General features: G+C 48.1%; 6 protein-coding genes across 6 annotated transcripts; 4 read left to right on the top strand and 2 right to left on the bottom strand.

Annotated features, from left to right (window-relative positions):
• The first annotated feature begins 2460 nt into the window (after window positions 1-2460).
• BDW74DRAFT_145922 (DUF4448 domain-containing protein) lies at window positions 2461-3632 on the top strand. Its single transcript, XM_073723254.1, has one exon. The coding sequence runs from the start codon at window positions 2513-2515 to the stop codon at window positions 3380-3382; it is 870 nt and encodes a 289-aa protein (XP_073587802.1). The 5' UTR covers window positions 2461-2512; the 3' UTR covers window positions 3383-3632.
• Window positions 3633-4707: 1075 nt separating this feature from the next.
• Window positions 4708-6923, top strand: hcsA (homocitrate synthase). Its single transcript, XM_073733679.1, has 5 exons — window positions 4708-4945; window positions 4999-5222; window positions 5287-5367; window positions 5421-5488; window positions 5539-6923. Exons 1-5 carry the CDS (start codon window positions 4882-4884, stop codon window positions 6491-6493), a joined length of 1392 nt encoding a protein of 463 aa, XP_073587801.1. The 5' UTR covers window positions 4708-4881; the 3' UTR covers window positions 6494-6923.
• Window positions 6924-7338: 415 nt separating this feature from the next.
• Window positions 7339-9229, top strand: BDW74DRAFT_165724 (sphinganine-1-phosphate aldolase DPL1; the record flags this gene model as incomplete). Its single annotated transcript, XM_073726459.1, has 4 exons — window positions 7339-7430; window positions 7498-7975; window positions 8034-8167; window positions 8218-9229. The coding sequence occupies 4 exons, from the start codon at window positions 7339-7341 to the stop codon at window positions 9227-9229; spliced, it is 1716 nt and encodes a 571-aa protein (XP_073587800.1).
• Window positions 9230-9391: 162 nt separating this feature from the next.
• On the bottom strand, window positions 9392-10226 carry BDW74DRAFT_145917 (mitochondrial 54S ribosomal protein uL30m). Its single transcript, XM_073723253.1, has one exon. It carries the CDS (start codon window positions 10002-10004, stop codon window positions 9720-9722), a length of 285 nt encoding a protein of 94 aa, XP_073587799.1. The 5' UTR covers window positions 10005-10226; the 3' UTR covers window positions 9392-9719.
• A 79-nt stretch (window positions 10227-10305) lies between these two features.
• BDW74DRAFT_77112 (SNARE-binding exocyst subunit SEC6) lies at window positions 10306-12801 on the top strand. Its single transcript, XM_073733677.1, has one exon. The coding sequence runs from the start codon at window positions 10455-10457 to the stop codon at window positions 12732-12734; it is 2280 nt and encodes a 759-aa protein (XP_073587798.1). The 5' UTR covers window positions 10306-10454; the 3' UTR covers window positions 12735-12801.
• Window positions 12802-12867: 66 nt separating this feature from the next.
• BDW74DRAFT_165722 (uncharacterized protein) lies at window positions 12868-14280 on the bottom strand (the record flags this gene model as incomplete). Its single annotated transcript, XM_073726458.1, has 1 exon — window positions 12868-14280. One exon carries the CDS (start codon window positions 14278-14280, stop codon window positions 12868-12870), a length of 1413 nt encoding a protein of 470 aa, XP_073587797.1.
• Between the last annotated feature and the right edge of the window lie 51 nt (window positions 14281-14331).

Genomic DNA, 14331 nt, shown 5'->3' with positions numbered 1-14331 from the left:
CACAAAAAGCGCGTTAAATAAATTAAAACTTGGTTAAGCAAGAGGGCCGAATTAAATACGCAATTTAAGATCTTAAAAATAGGAAATTTTAAAAAATCACGCCCGCAGCGCGTGCCTATAATATTTATCCAAATATACTTTAAGGAAGACTTAATAGCTGTTATTTTTAAGTAAAACTTTGTAACTATTAATATAGGCTATTTTTATATTAAGAAAAGGCCTTGGTAGGCTAGATAGTATTACTTAATATTTATAAAGCAGCCTTAAGGCACTTGCGTGTTTATAAAATGGCCTAACTTATCCTGGATAAATCCTTAACCCTATCTTAACTTATTAAAAAGAATTAAGTAACAAAATTTACCAAAAGGCGCCCTAAAATTAAAACTAGATTTACTTAAAAGATTAATTATTAAAGATTTTTTTATGAAGATCCTAAAATAATCCGCCCATTTTTTAATAAGATATAAAGGGTTAAAGTCAAGTATGGTATACTAAATAAAGATATCTATAACTTTAATAAAACCAGCTTTGCTATGGGTTTAATTACAATAATAAAGGTGGTATCTCAAGCAAAAATGCTAGAAAAGCCATGGCTTGTATAGCCAGGGAATTAGGAATAAGTTATAACTATTAAATATATTAATTTAAGCGGGTGGTTAATCCCGTTAATAATTATTTTTAAAGGAAAGCGCCATATTAAGGGCTGGTTTAAAGAACTATCTATTCCACCTTTATAGAGGGTTAAAATTAGTAATAATAAATAAATAATAAATATTATTAGGCTTCGCTGGCTTTAAAAATGCTTTATTCCAGCTGTACAAGGGCGGCGGAGGGGGGGGTATATACTTTTTTTTTTAAATAGCCATGGAAGCCACCTGACTCCTGCTTTTAACTATACATGCAAGAATAATTATATTATACCTATTTACATGCCTTTATATTTATCTTATTTTTTATAACCTCTTAATGTTGGCTGCTTTAGTCCTTTAAAAAAGGCGTATAAATTTATAATTAAGAATAAGGCCCGCTGTGAATTTAATTATATTAACAAGTTTAATTTCTTAAAGGCATACCCGGAAGCCCATAAAAAGGTCTTTATAATAAAGAATATTTAAAGTGGATTTAAGGTAACTAGGTTACTTCCTTTCTTACCTATTATAATATTAAATAACTTACAGTTAAAGTTATTAACTCCTATACCCCCCTAAGTAAAGGGACTGCTTTAATCCCCTTTTCTTAGCTTTATACGCCTTATACAGTCCGCCAGGTGTATTAAAAAGCTTTATTAATTAAAAAGCTTTTAAAAAAGGGCTTTAAAAGTTTACTAACCCCCTTCAAGCAAGCGCTGGATAAATTTATAAAGGGGTGCGAGTTAGCCATGTATAATGCTAGGTTATTAACACAGGAGAATAGGGATCTCCGTGTATTTATAGTAAATAATATAATAAAAAAGGGTTATTTTAGGCATTTAATAACTCCTGCAGATAACCTTTTATTTACAAAAGCCAGGGACCTTATTTTATTAAGAAATAATAAAGTTTAAGTTAGTGGGGGGGTGTTAAGCTTTAGTGCTTTTTTAACTTTAAAGAGACCTAGGCGCGCTTTACTAAAGTGTATAAACTATAAAATACAAGGCTATAAAAGAACAAGCTATTATATTTTTAATTATTTTTAGTTAAAAGCATTTAATTAAGAATTAATAAAGTTATTTAAATTAAAAGTTTATAAAGCAATAGGCGGTTGCAAAAACTACCTTCCGCCCGGGACGCACCTACCGCCCGGGATTTACGTTATGTTATGCCGATTATGTCATCTTGTTTGTTTGCTTTCTGACTGGACTATAAAGTAAGCTCCGATTATCCTGCAGCCCTAGGTTCTTCTTCAATGACCTGCGCACGATTACTCCGAGACTCGAGTTTATCTCACGGCCCTTGAGTAGCTTGGTAGGCAAGAGCAGGTAAGATGTAGGAAGAGTGAGTTTGGTGTAGGTATTGGTCCACACGAGCACACTCGCCAGGTTGAAAAGCCCGTGAGGTTTGCTGCGAATCGAGGCAGCATCTAGATGTCTACCGAGCTATTTACCGTCTGTTAAACAGCCAGGATACATGAACGCTAGTACCTGATACAAATTTGCTACTCGTGATGAGTCTCTCGAATCTACGAGCCCTGGCGAACACCTTCCCAGTTCTGATAGCTCCTTCCCTCAACCGTTGGCAGCGGCAAACCACACGCTTTACGCCCTGAAAGTTGGTTGACGCGCCATCCATGCTGGAGTTATTTCCTTAAATCACTACAGTGGAGTTGTACGGCTATCGATTTTCTGATTACCGCTTGATATCACTTCCATACATTTATCATGCGGTGCCGAGAGAATGGTGATCGTGGGATCCTGTGGGACCTGGCGATGCTCGCCTGCACCGTCGCATGGTTGCCGAACTGTGCCCTTGGGGCTGTGGTGAGGAGAGGTATGAGCTTCGATTTCAGTTCGTACCCAGCCTCGGACAATTGATTGATGATCCTAACCGCTCGTTTGCAATGCTCCATAGGCGCTAGCCTGGCGAATGTCTCTGTTACCAACCATAACGCCACTGCCACCGCAACCACACCCAGCCGCTTCGCGTCTGGGGATTTCCCTGTCTGCACTGACTTGAAGGGACCCTTTGTGCCATTTTGCCTTCCAGAAGATGGCGCGCATGTCCTGGTTGATACAACCTACTACGTGACGTGGAATGCTGACTTCTATCCTCTGAACGCTACCATCACTATCGAGCTGAGATACACCGACTCGCTGGAAGGGTCGTCTGCCTTCACTTCTGACAAAACTGATAATAGCTATGGATACATCCCGCTTCATATGAGCAATGAGTGGCTCCAGGGCAAGCAGAACAATACGTTGGCTCTTTACATCATTGAGCTAGATTCTACACTGGACCGAAGAGCAAGTGTCCGCCAGGGCCCGACGATCACGCTTAGCCCTAGACCCGTGGAGCACTACAAACCATCCCCGCCACCACGATTCAACAAGCTAGCATTGTGCATCGGCCTTCCTGTGACCTTTTTTGTTGTCCTTATCGTTGTAGTGGCCTTGGTCTACTCGATGCGGAAATCCAGAGAATCTATCGTGAAGAGCGGGTTCTGGACTCGAAAAAGGGGTTACGAAATTGGGAAATCCAGGTCACAGCGCCTAAAGAGCGATGTGGAGGGCAGCACTGACTCCGACGGCTCTGCGGCTTCGAAAAGGTTCGCAAATGACCTCGAGACAGGGTTACTCGAAGGGACGGGATCAGAGAGGTACAATCATATTCGTGAACATAGTGGTAGCTATCCCGGCAGCTACCCATTTAGACGAGACGTGGCAAGGTTGAAGAGTTGGATTGGGTGAGTGAGCAAGTCACAATGTACTCTCTCTTACCATGACATGCTATGTTATGAAAAGGGCCGAATTGCTTGTGCTAGTTTGAGTCATTGTTTATGTGGGAATGACCTATAGTCATGAAGAGCTTTGATACATTCTTTGAAGGCCCTGTGTGCCATGAGTGCACGCACCTCAATTGTATAGAGAGCATCTGCGCCAAGATTAGTATACCTACCTTCTGTTCATCCAATTCCAGGAAGTCCAGTTATATGTTTGATGACTGCAACCCATATCCTACCTAGGTAATAATAAAATCTTGATTCTTCGGACGCCCTCCGGACTTTGATCAGATAGCCTCGGATAGATTCCGGGGATGACGGGACGATCGACAGCCCGCGAGTACGCTGGAGAGAGCAATACAGCCTTCTAGTTTCATAGGGACCAGGCAGCTCGGGAAGAAATGTCATTACCCTAGCACAATTACTCCATCCTGAGAGGTGTGACGTATGCGATCTTTGAGGAAGTCACTAGATCATGCTAATCCTCATCCTTATTCCATAGAAATCTAATATTTGTAATTCGGAGGCTCTTGGCCACAGCAGCATTAATCATAAACCGTTTCAGTCAATGGGACTAGGCATTATATCGTGAGGTTGATTAGCAATCGCGGGTTTTCTAGACACTGATTGTTGTAGAAATTGGGTCGCTGGGGCGAGCGTAATAGATCTGGTAAACTGGTTACAGTAGCCTGCCGATGTCGGTCCCTAAGAGAGTGACCGGCAGCTCAAAATACACAAGATACCATTATCCTTTGCTGGATGAAATCAGAGAAACTCAATTCAGTTATTGCTAGTAACAGCACTTATCCTCACTATGGAACGTGGGTGGATGTGATATAATCAGCGGAAGTCTGAGTATAACTCCTCATACTCCAGGTATCTGCTCGTAACGAAAATACACAACTATAGGCATGCCGCATGCGACACCCAAGCCCGAGGTTCAGTCAACTCGGGGTGGCAGAAAAGCTACAAGTACTATAGAGGGCTCAATGAAGCAGTAGGGTGATATCAGCATGCCAACAGGAATTATCAATGGCTGTGAGGATGACGAGACCGGGAAAATTGATGGACTCTTTGACCTCGCCTCGAGTTTTGGTGAAGTGACGAACCTTGAAATGCAGGGTTCCCCACAGTGGAAAAATTCCAAGGGCGTGCTCGGCGGGCGAAATTTTTCTTCGTTGCCGCTGGATGGAGGAGTCATCATCGCCTGTGCCTTCATTGGAGATCGTCCGCCTTGAATCCCCGCCCACTTTTCTCCCTCCTAAGCCTATGACTCTTTTCTCTGTCTCCCTTCAACTGCAGAGCATATAAACACCTGGATTTGCCCCTTGACCTGACCGTCAGTATCCTCGTCCTCTGCCATCTCTCGCCCCGACTTGCTCCAAATCTAACTCGGCTTTCAATTCAGTTCAAGTCTTCGCCCATATAAATCTCGCATTGAATATCCCCCCATCATCCTCACACACAATGTGCCCCGGTGCAGACAACGAGCCCAATGGGCAAACCAACGGCGCCAACGGCCAGTCCAACGGTACGGCTTCAAAACATAGCGCTATCTACATCCCAATGCTGATTTCTCTCAAGGCTCCCACCCCGGCTTCACTGCTGTTCAGACTCGCCAGAACCCTCACCCTTCCCGCAACCCCTACGGTCACAACGTCGGCGTTACCGATTTCCTGAGCAATGTATCCCGCTTCAAGATCATCGAGAGTACTCTTCGTGAGGGCGAACAGTTCGCCAACGCTTTCTTTGACACCGAGAAGAAGATCGAGATCGCCAAGGCTCTGGACGACTTCGGAGTTGACTACGTGAGTCAAACCGAAAGAGTACACTTTCAATTGCAGTGTCTTTTACTGACGGTTGTCGTTGCAGATTGAACTTACTAGCCCCTGCGCTTCCGAGCAGTCAAGGCTTGACTGCGAGGCCATTTGCAAGCTCGGCTTGAAGGCCAAGGTATATTGTCTGGACAAGGGCTAGCATATACATCGACTAATGGGTCAAAACAGATCCTTACTCATATCCGTTGCCACATGGACGACGCCCGCGTCGCCGTTGAGACCGGTGTTGACGGAGTGTAAGGCTTTAGATCTATGCCGTCAAGTTCGATACTAATCAGGCATATAGTGATGTCGTCATTGGAACCTCCTCCTACCTCCGTGAGCACTCTCACGGCAAGGACATGACCTACATTAAGAACACCGCTATCGAAGTCATCGAATTCGTCAAGTCTAAGGGCATTGAGATCCGATTCTCCAGCGAGGACTCTTTCCGCTCCGACCTCGTCGATCTGCTCTCCATCTACTCCGCCGTCGACCAGGTCGGTGTGAACCGTGTTGGTATTGCTGACACTGTTGGTTGCGCCTCTCCTCGCCAGGTTTACGAGCTCATCCGTGTCCTGCGAGGTGTCGTGAGCTGCGACATCGAGACCCACTTCCACAACGACACTGGATGCGCCATCGCCAACGCCTACTGCGCTCTGGAGGCTGGTGCCACTCACATTGATACTTCTGTTCTCGGTATCGGTGAGCGCAACGGTATCACCCCTCTTGGTGGTCTCATGGCCCGCATGATGGTTGCCGACCCTCAGTACGTCAAGAGCAAGTACAAGCTGGAGAAGCTCAAGGACATCGAGGACCTAGTCGCCGAGGCCGTTGAGGTCAACATTCCTTTCAACAACTACATCACCGGTTTCTGTGCTTTCACCCACAAGGCCGGTATCCACGCCAAGGCTATCCTGAACAACCCCAGCACCTACGAGATCATCAACCCCGCTGATTTCGGCATGTCAAGATACGTGCACTTTGCCTCACGCCTAACAGGCTGGAACGCTATCAAGTCGCGTGCTCAACAGCTTAACGTTCTCATGACTGATGACCAGTACAAGGAGTGCACAGCCAAGATCAAGGCTCTTGCTGACATCCGGCCGATTGCTATCGATGATGCGGACAGCATCATCCGTGCCTACTACCGCAACCTCAGCTCTGGCGAGAACAAGCCCCTCATGGACCTGACCGCTGATGAGCACGCTCAGTTCCTCGCCAAGGAGAAGGAGTTGACGGAGAGTGGTGCCGCCCTCTAAGTGGGCGTTCCGTTTCCTACTCACGAAACGATCTATGCATATTTTGCTTTGCGCTGTGAATGATTCCAATTGGAATAAAATGACCGTGATTTTTTTAGAGCTTTGATCATATTCCCTGAGCGACTCCTTTTACGAAGTGAGACGTCGGTTTTCTTTTTCTTGTCATGATTTGGGTGTTATCTATGGTCTGGAATATTTCAGTTTATCTTTGGGGTTCTAAAAGTGTTATTTGTCCCTGGACCAAAAGCAACGGAAGGGAAAGAGTGGACGGTGTTTGCGAGCTTTGGTTCCTACATGAACCCTGTATATAAACAGGCCTCGGTGTTGAAGTCATATAAATGAGAAGGTCAGAGACAAATATCATCATCATAGACTAGAATCACTAGATACTGGAGCTCTATGACACATGAAAGCCCTAATCCCCCCTTCTTGAAAGTCGGTGCACCACTTTGTGGAGTTGGAGCCGAAATGTGACGGATCTTAAGCCCGGTCGACGTCACGGGCTTTCCTAGTCGGATACGAGAGTGGCATGTGGAACCTACAGCCGAGGCAGTCTCGCGGTACCTTTGTAGTTTCGAGCGACCTAGAGCTCTACCTTTCTTTTAGAACCGACAGCTGCACTATATCTAGTCTAGCAGAAGGCGTTAAGCAGAGGACTTGTCCTCCGGTGTGTTTCCCGAACTTGGCCCAACCAATTTCCTTGACCTCCGACATCCGAATCACTTTCGCTTTCCCGTTTCCATCATCAGCATATTCTTATCATCGGGGATCGCACCCGTTTTTATCCCTACAGTCTGTCCTTGTTGAGTGAGTAGGAGGAATCAGCCAGGATTATCGGAGGAAGGATGGCATCGTCCGTTGTGCCAGTCGCCTTGCAGAATAAACTGCTTGGCTACGGCAAAGCGCCCGGCGCCCAGCTGGCCCTGAACCTCGACCTGTAAGTAGGAAGATCATCGTGTTGTGGAGTGTTGGTAGAAGGTATCTGACATCGTTCATGTGCTCAGCCTCCGCAATATTGTATTCGTCTTATTCCTATTCCGTTATGCTCGGAAGACGTTTTACTCTCTGAGAGGCTACGGTATCTTCGGCAGCATCCGCAATATCTACCTGGCGATTCGTTTATTCTTCTTCTCTATCTTTCTGCGCTTTCCCGGAGTTCGTGGACAGGTCGATAAACAAGTTACGACTGCGATTGAGGGTCTAGAATCGAAGCTCGTGGCAAGCGGTCCCGGGGTTACACGATACCTGACTTTGCCAAAGGAAGGATGGACTCCTGAGCAGATTCGTGCCGAGCTTGATAAGCTTGGAAACATGGAGCATACAAGATGGGAGGATGGTCGCGTTAGTGGTGCTGTGTACCATGGTGGAAAAGACCTGCTCAAAATCCAGGCCGAGGCCTTCGAGCAATTTGGTGTCGCCAACCCTATTCACCCTGATGTTTTCCCTGGGGTCCGGAAGATGGAAGCCGAAGTTGTTGCCATGGTAAGTGCCCAATCTAGAGAAACGCGGTGCATACGGACAGTTACTGAGATTGGTATAGGTCCTCGCCATGTTCCACGGCCCTTCCGATGGTGCTGGAGTAACAACCAGCGGCGGCACTGAATCCATTCTCATGGCTTGTTTGGCCGCACGTAACAAGGCGCGCGCTGAACGAGGCGTGACTGAACCCGAAATGTAAGCTTTCGCAAGCCCTATGGTGTATGGTATCTGCTAAACTCCTGAAGGATTATTCCGGACACTGCCCATGCTGCGTTCATCAAGGCCTGCAGTTACTTTGGTATCAAGCTACACCGCGTCCCATGCCCAGCACCAGAGCACAAGGTGGACATTGCTAAGGTGCGCCGATTGATCAACTCGAACACCGTCCTGCTTGTTGGCTCTGCTCCAAACTTCCCCCACGGTATCGTTGACGACATTCCCGCTCTATCCCGACTTGCGGTCCATTACAAGATTCCTCTTCACGTCGACTGCTGCTTGGGCTCGTTTGTTGTTGCACTCCTGAAGAAAGCTGGATTTCCATCGCCTTATGAAGAGGAGGGCGGCTTCGATTTCCGCCAACCAGGCGTGACCAGTATTAGTGTCGACACTCACAAGTACGGATTTGCCCCCAAGGGTAATTCAGTCTTATTGTACCGGAACAAGTCTTACCGCAGCCACCAATATTTCATTTACCCGGACTGGTCTGGTGGTGTCTATGCGTCTCCTTCCGTCGCTGGGTCACGGCCAGGTGCGCTAATCGCCGGCTGCTGGACTAGTCTCATGAGCGTGGGCGAGTCTGGCTATATCAAGAGCTGTCTGGAAATTGTCAATGCCGCGAAGAAGTTCGAGTCAGCTATTAACGAGCACGAACGCCTCTGCCCCAACCTACAGATCGTCGGACAGCCTATGGTCAGTGTTATAGCATTTGAGAGCAAGAATGAGGCCATTAACATTTACGACATTGCCGATGACCTTTCCGCGAAGGGCTGGCATTTGAATGCTTTGCAAACACCTCCTGCCATGCATGTCGCTTTTACTATCCCAACCGCTGCTGCGGTTGACACGCTTATCTTTGACCTAGTCGCGGTTGTCGAGAAGGAATTGGAAAAGGCCGAGGAGCGAAAACGGCAGGGCAAATCATATGTCGTCCAACGCGGTGATACTTCTGCCCTCTATGGCGTGGCTGGAAGTATGCCGGATAAGAGCATCGTTAGCCGTCTCGCAGAAGGCTTCCTAGATACCCTGTACAAAGCTTAGAAGGATTCTTGACGCTTGTTCAAAACGTTGTCTGTTAATATGCATGCTCGGATTGGGGGTTTCTGCCACGCATAGCCCTAATCCGCTCTCAACATAAGGGAAAGCGGTGTTTTGGTGTTTGTATTGATATCCTATAGCCTCATTGGCTTTATTTTTATCAAGTTATTAGAAAAAATCAGTATCCTTAATGCTTGAACGTTCAAGACTTCAGAGATCAAAAGATGATAGACATATAGTACAGTGATATAAGTAACATCGCTCAATGCAACCAGAGTAGCCGGCATTAATGTCGCCCTGTTTCATCTCGACCTTCCCTACATGCGACTGGAAACGCTTTCCCAGTTGACCCATATCATTGATGGTCACAACCAAACTCCGTGGAAACCCAATTGACAAAAAAATGATTTATACACGCAGATGAAGAATAAGCAGACGAAAGAAACATAACGGTCCATATCACACAAGCCGAGGGTGAAGCCGTAAGCCCTCTTTACTCGCCCCTCTTCTCAGCCCACTCCATCGCCTGCGTCCTTTCGACATAGTATCCCGGATCAGGCTTGCGCTCCAGGTGCATCTCTTGTTTCGTCAACTTCTTGTCGACCTCCTGCACTTCAACCAGTTCCTTGACTTTCATGATCTGGCCGGCCACCGATTGAGAGACGGGGTGGAAGACGGTTCCCATGCGCTTCTTCAGTCCGAGGGCTTTGAGCACGTCTGTGGTTCGGCGCGGCAGACCGATAGCGGAGCGAACAAGGGTGATGCGGAAGTAGCTCATTTTGATTGTTTTATGGTTCGGGGCCTGTTATCTCTGGTTTCGGTGACGAACGGAGCAGTTGTTTGGTAGTTTCAAGCGCGGAGTGGAAAACGGCGGGCTTTGAGTGGAAGGGGTGGGTGTGTTCACGACGCGCGGATCACTGGCAGGTAAATGATCGGTATGAGATGGCAATTGGCTTCTGCGCGGCAGGCTCGACAGCAAAGTGAGCTTGTAGTATTCGATTCTTCGGCGCTAATCGGTTGAGATGAAGCTGCTGTCCGCCCGGAAATTTTGATTTCCCCGATTTACCAGGTCCCCAGGCGGAGAGTCACGTGAAGCGGCATACTGCCGGCCGCAGCTTGCCTGGAGACACGCAGCTCATGCTGACAGCTCTCCATAAGAACATGATGGTTTGGATCTTTCTACGCTACTGATTCTCTCCATAACCTGCCGGTATAGCATTCGACCAAGATGGCGCGAGTGGGCGACGCCGACAGAGCGGTGGCCATGCCCCGGTTAGAGGACCTTCTCCGACACCCCGAGGACCTCGATAAGATCAACGGACTGAAAGCTGAATACACTCGGAAGAAAGCGGCAGTCGATGCGCAGCTCCGTGAAGGTCTCCGAGATCAATTAGCATCCGTACAGCGAAGCCTGAGCGCTCTCACGGAGGGTCAGCGCCAGGTATCGAAGACGAGGGATGAGCTCCAAGGAATCGACAGGCTATGCGCCGAGTCGCAGAGCAGCGTGGACGACTTCTCGCGAATCGACCAGCTCGCTAAAATCCAGCGCAATTTTGAGGCAACTTTGACGATGAAAAAGGGGTTGGAGAACTTTAGTTCTGATCTAGCGGAGATTGAGGAGCTCCTGAGGGAGGATGACGAGGATCTTGAGAACCAGCCTAATCTTCTGCGGGCACATATGCGGATATCTCGACTGCGGGACTTTCGAGACGAAGCGATGGATCAGGTTCGCCGGGCGCAGGACGCGAGTAACGAGGCTACCCTGGATGAATACTTTGAGGGGCTGGATGCTGTGGTTGACTGGTTTGATGATCATCTTGGCACGCTGTGTATGAATCTTATTCCACTGGTGCAGAGTGATAACCCGAGTATGGTGGTTCGACTTGCGGTTGTCGTGATGAACGAGGAGAAGAACGATGAGACGGTTAGGGCTCTACAGGAGGCGCAGAAGGATCACCAAGATTTAGCTGGGCGGTTCAAGTCGATGAATGTTGGCCCTAAGACCATCAGAGGGTACAAGGAGAAGTTCGTACAAGCGATCGAGTTCTATGCTCAGAATCAATTCGACGAAACCAAAGCGAATTTCCTGGACGACCCCGACGGCCTGGAGAAGAGTTTCCGATGGTTCTTTAACGATCTATTCGTTGTCCAGCAAGGCATGCAGTCGCTGATGCCAAAGAAGTGGAAGATTTTCAAGACCTATACTGATATTTACCACCGCATGATGCACGATGGTCTTATCGAATTGATTAATGATCCCGAACTACCAGCTGACAATTTGCTTGCGATTCTCCACTGGAGAGAGAAGTACTACAAAAAAATGAAGAAACTTGGTTGGCAAGCCTCAGATCTCGAGCTCGATATTCTAGATAACCGCGAACCTGAGCTCATTCGCCAGTGGCAGAATGTCATTATCAACGCTGTCGAAGATTGGATGGCTAAAATCACGGAGACGGACCGAAAAGCACTTACGGAGCGGATACCCGACTCACTCGATACTACAACCAACGGCTACTTCCGCACCCAAACTCTCCCAGACATGTGGCGTATGCTGCATGAGCAAGTCACCGTGTCCAGTTCTTCGTCGCGCCCTGATCTTTTGGAGGGTATTATGGATGCGATGTTCCGAGTGCTTAAGGCTCGCCAAGCTGCCTGGCAGACTCTCCTCGAAGAAGAATGTGCCAAGTACAAGGCTCCTGGTGGCGAGCAATTGGAAGGACTGCAAATACTGCAAGACTGGCTGATAGCTGTAGCCAACGACCAGATCGCCTGCATTGACGACAACGACGAAACAGGTCAATATGGGCACTTGACGCGATTCCGTCGTGACATCGAACAGTATGTGGACCCGAAATACATGGCGTCCCGTGCAATCCCAGAACTAGACGCTCTACGAGACGGCTACGTCGATCTGAGCACGTACTGTCTTTCACAATTCGTGGAGGTCATCTTCGCCGTCGACCTCCGGAGCACGCTCCGCGATTTCTTCACCCAGAAATGGTATGGAGATTTTGCCGCAAAGCGAATCACCTCCACATTCGACGATTATATGGTCGATTACTCTCCCGTTCTTCATCCCTCGCTCACAGAAATACTGATCGAAGAACTCTCGGACGAACTCCTGATCCGATACCTTTCATCCGTCCGAAACAAGGGCGTCAAGTTCCGCCGACAAACGGACCCGTACACCGACAAGTTCAAGGACGATATTCTCACATTCTTCGACTTCTTCCAGAAATACCCAGACTCGTTTGCAGGCACAATCAAGCAGAAATGGAGACTTGTCGACTGGCTGGTCCGGCTACTTGAGGCTGAGAAAGGCCCGGCTGTGGTCAATGTTTATGAAGATTTCAAGACTGAGTATTGGGACCTGCAGCTCTCGTGGGTTGAGACAGTTCTTAGGACGAGGGATGACTTTGAAAGGAGTATGATCACTGCTGTCAAGGCTAAGGCGGCTGAATTGTCTGTTGAGCGGGGAATGGAGACGCTTATGAGTAGGATACGCTGATCTTACTGTGCTGTGGTTGTGCGTTGTATCTTTAGCGCGGCGTTTGGAGTTGTATAGCAGGCACTTGGAATTACCACTGTATAGTCTACGGCCTGTCACCCCCAGGTTTACCAATCTACTTAGGTGATGCCAATCATGCTGCTACAGTAACACTTGACTCGCTATCCCCTGCTGTTCCCTGCTCATCGATTGCTGGAGAATCCAATTTTCTCTCCGCAACGACTGTGTACTTCTCCCCCAGCCTAGCGTTCATACCGCTCTCATCGGCTGCCGGGTCGAGCTTCTTTGCGCCCATCTCGCAAATGCAGACTCCTTCAATAGGGATGTTATTTGCCCAGACGAATGAGTACCCTGCAGTTTTCCCATCGTCCGATGCAGGAGTTTCTTCGTTACCTTTCTGCACATCTGCCGCTGAGTATTCCTCCGTCTGGATATCCTCTCTGCTATCGCCACGAACAGTCTCCATATCAGCATGGGACCGGGACTGGCCAATAATCCCGTCAACGAACTGTGGAATCAACCTATCACTATCAAGATAGAAGTTCCTATAATGTGAGAGGATGTCCCGCGCATCGAATGTATAGCGCTCGGGGCGTTTGTTCTTCTTTCCCTTCTCTTGGCCGCCGCCAGAATTCCGCTTTCTCCCCTTGATGTAGATTGTGTTCACGATTGTAGCGTGCAAGAGGAGCGGACGGGGCTTGAGCTTTTCCCCCATTTTATGATCGGCTGATGTATTAGGCGCAGGGCCATACTGATCTTGGCCCGGCTGGATTTGTTCTTCGTTCTGTGCTTCTGCATTTTGCTTCTTTTGCTTCTTTTTAGGGTCATCTCTGTACTCCCCTTGCAGGAACCCAGCTTCCAAAAACTTATCCCGTAATGCCCCGCAGAAAGGATAGAGACGAGAGGTGGGATCAACAGGCGCAGCGTGTAAGACTGTCGCCGCGCGTGCCCGCGGAAGCACATGCATGGATTCCAGCGAGATGTTGAAGGGTTGGGGAGTGCTAGGCTCTCCTTGGGTGGGATCACTTGCCAGTGCTGGTTCTAAAGTTTCTCTTCTCAACAAAACAGCATCAGGTGCTGATCCTATCTCTTGCTCATCATTCTGCTTTCGCTCCCTCAGCACAGAGTCTCTCTTTCCAGTTCCGGCATGTGATCGCTTCCGCGCAGCATCCTCCTCCGCTTTGCGCATTAACGCGATCAGGTCCAAGGAGTGAAAGAACCGCAGTGCCTCATCGAGGCGCTCAGGGGTAGGGAGACTCATGACTCCTAAGGTGAGATGGAGTGTGCCAACAGGGCGTATAGCATCGTTCGGGATCAGTGGGCGATGCGATTGCCGTTGTTCGTCTTGTTGCCCTTGGTCTGGTGTCGAAGGCGTAATTGATGGGATTGAAGCTTTAAATATGGCTAGAGAGGACTCTAGCTGTGGAAGCGAAATAGAATTAACGAGAGGTAGACATAGGAAATGTGTTAGAGGTGGTCGCTTTGATTTGGGATTGTTGGATTGTCTAGAGCCTTTGTGCTGTTTGGTGAGCTTGTTCTCGGCCATGAATGTTGTGATTCTAGATGACGAGGAGTATGCACGAAGAATCAGAGGACT

Source organism: Aspergillus multicolor, assembly GCF_047715735.1.
Source record: "Aspergillus multicolor strain CBS 133.54 unplaced genomic scaffold BDW74scaffold_3, whole genome shotgun sequence".
NCBI lineage: Eukaryota > Fungi > Ascomycota > Eurotiomycetes > Eurotiales > Aspergillaceae > Aspergillus > Aspergillus multicolor.
Note: the sequence above shows the minus strand (reverse complement) of the source record. Positions and strands in the feature narration are given on the sequence as shown.

Excerpts from the sequence above, each read along its gene's own strand:
- BDW74DRAFT_145922 (XM_073723254.1), top strand. The coding sequence starts at position 2,513 with ATGATCCTAACCGCTCGTTTGCAATGCTCCATAGGCGCTAGCCTGGCG.
- hcsA (XM_073733679.1), top strand. The coding sequence starts at position 4,882 with ATGTGCCCCGGTGCAGACAACGAGCCCAATGGGCAAACCAACGGCGCC. Across the intron at positions 4,946-4,998 it reads CGCCAACGGCCAGTCCAACG|GCTCCCACCCCGGCTTCACT; the intron begins GTACGGCTTCAA and ends ATTTCTCTCAAG. Across the intron at positions 5,223-5,286 it reads ACGACTTCGGAGTTGACTAC|ATTGAACTTACTAGCCCCTG; the intron begins GTGAGTCAAACC and ends TTGTCGTTGCAG.
- BDW74DRAFT_145917 (XM_073723253.1), bottom strand. The coding sequence starts at position 10,004 with ATGAGCTACTTCCGCATCACCCTTGTTCGCTCCGCTATCGGTCTGCCG.
- BDW74DRAFT_77112 (XM_073733677.1), top strand. The coding sequence starts at position 10,455 with ATGGCGCGAGTGGGCGACGCCGACAGAGCGGTGGCCATGCCCCGGTTA.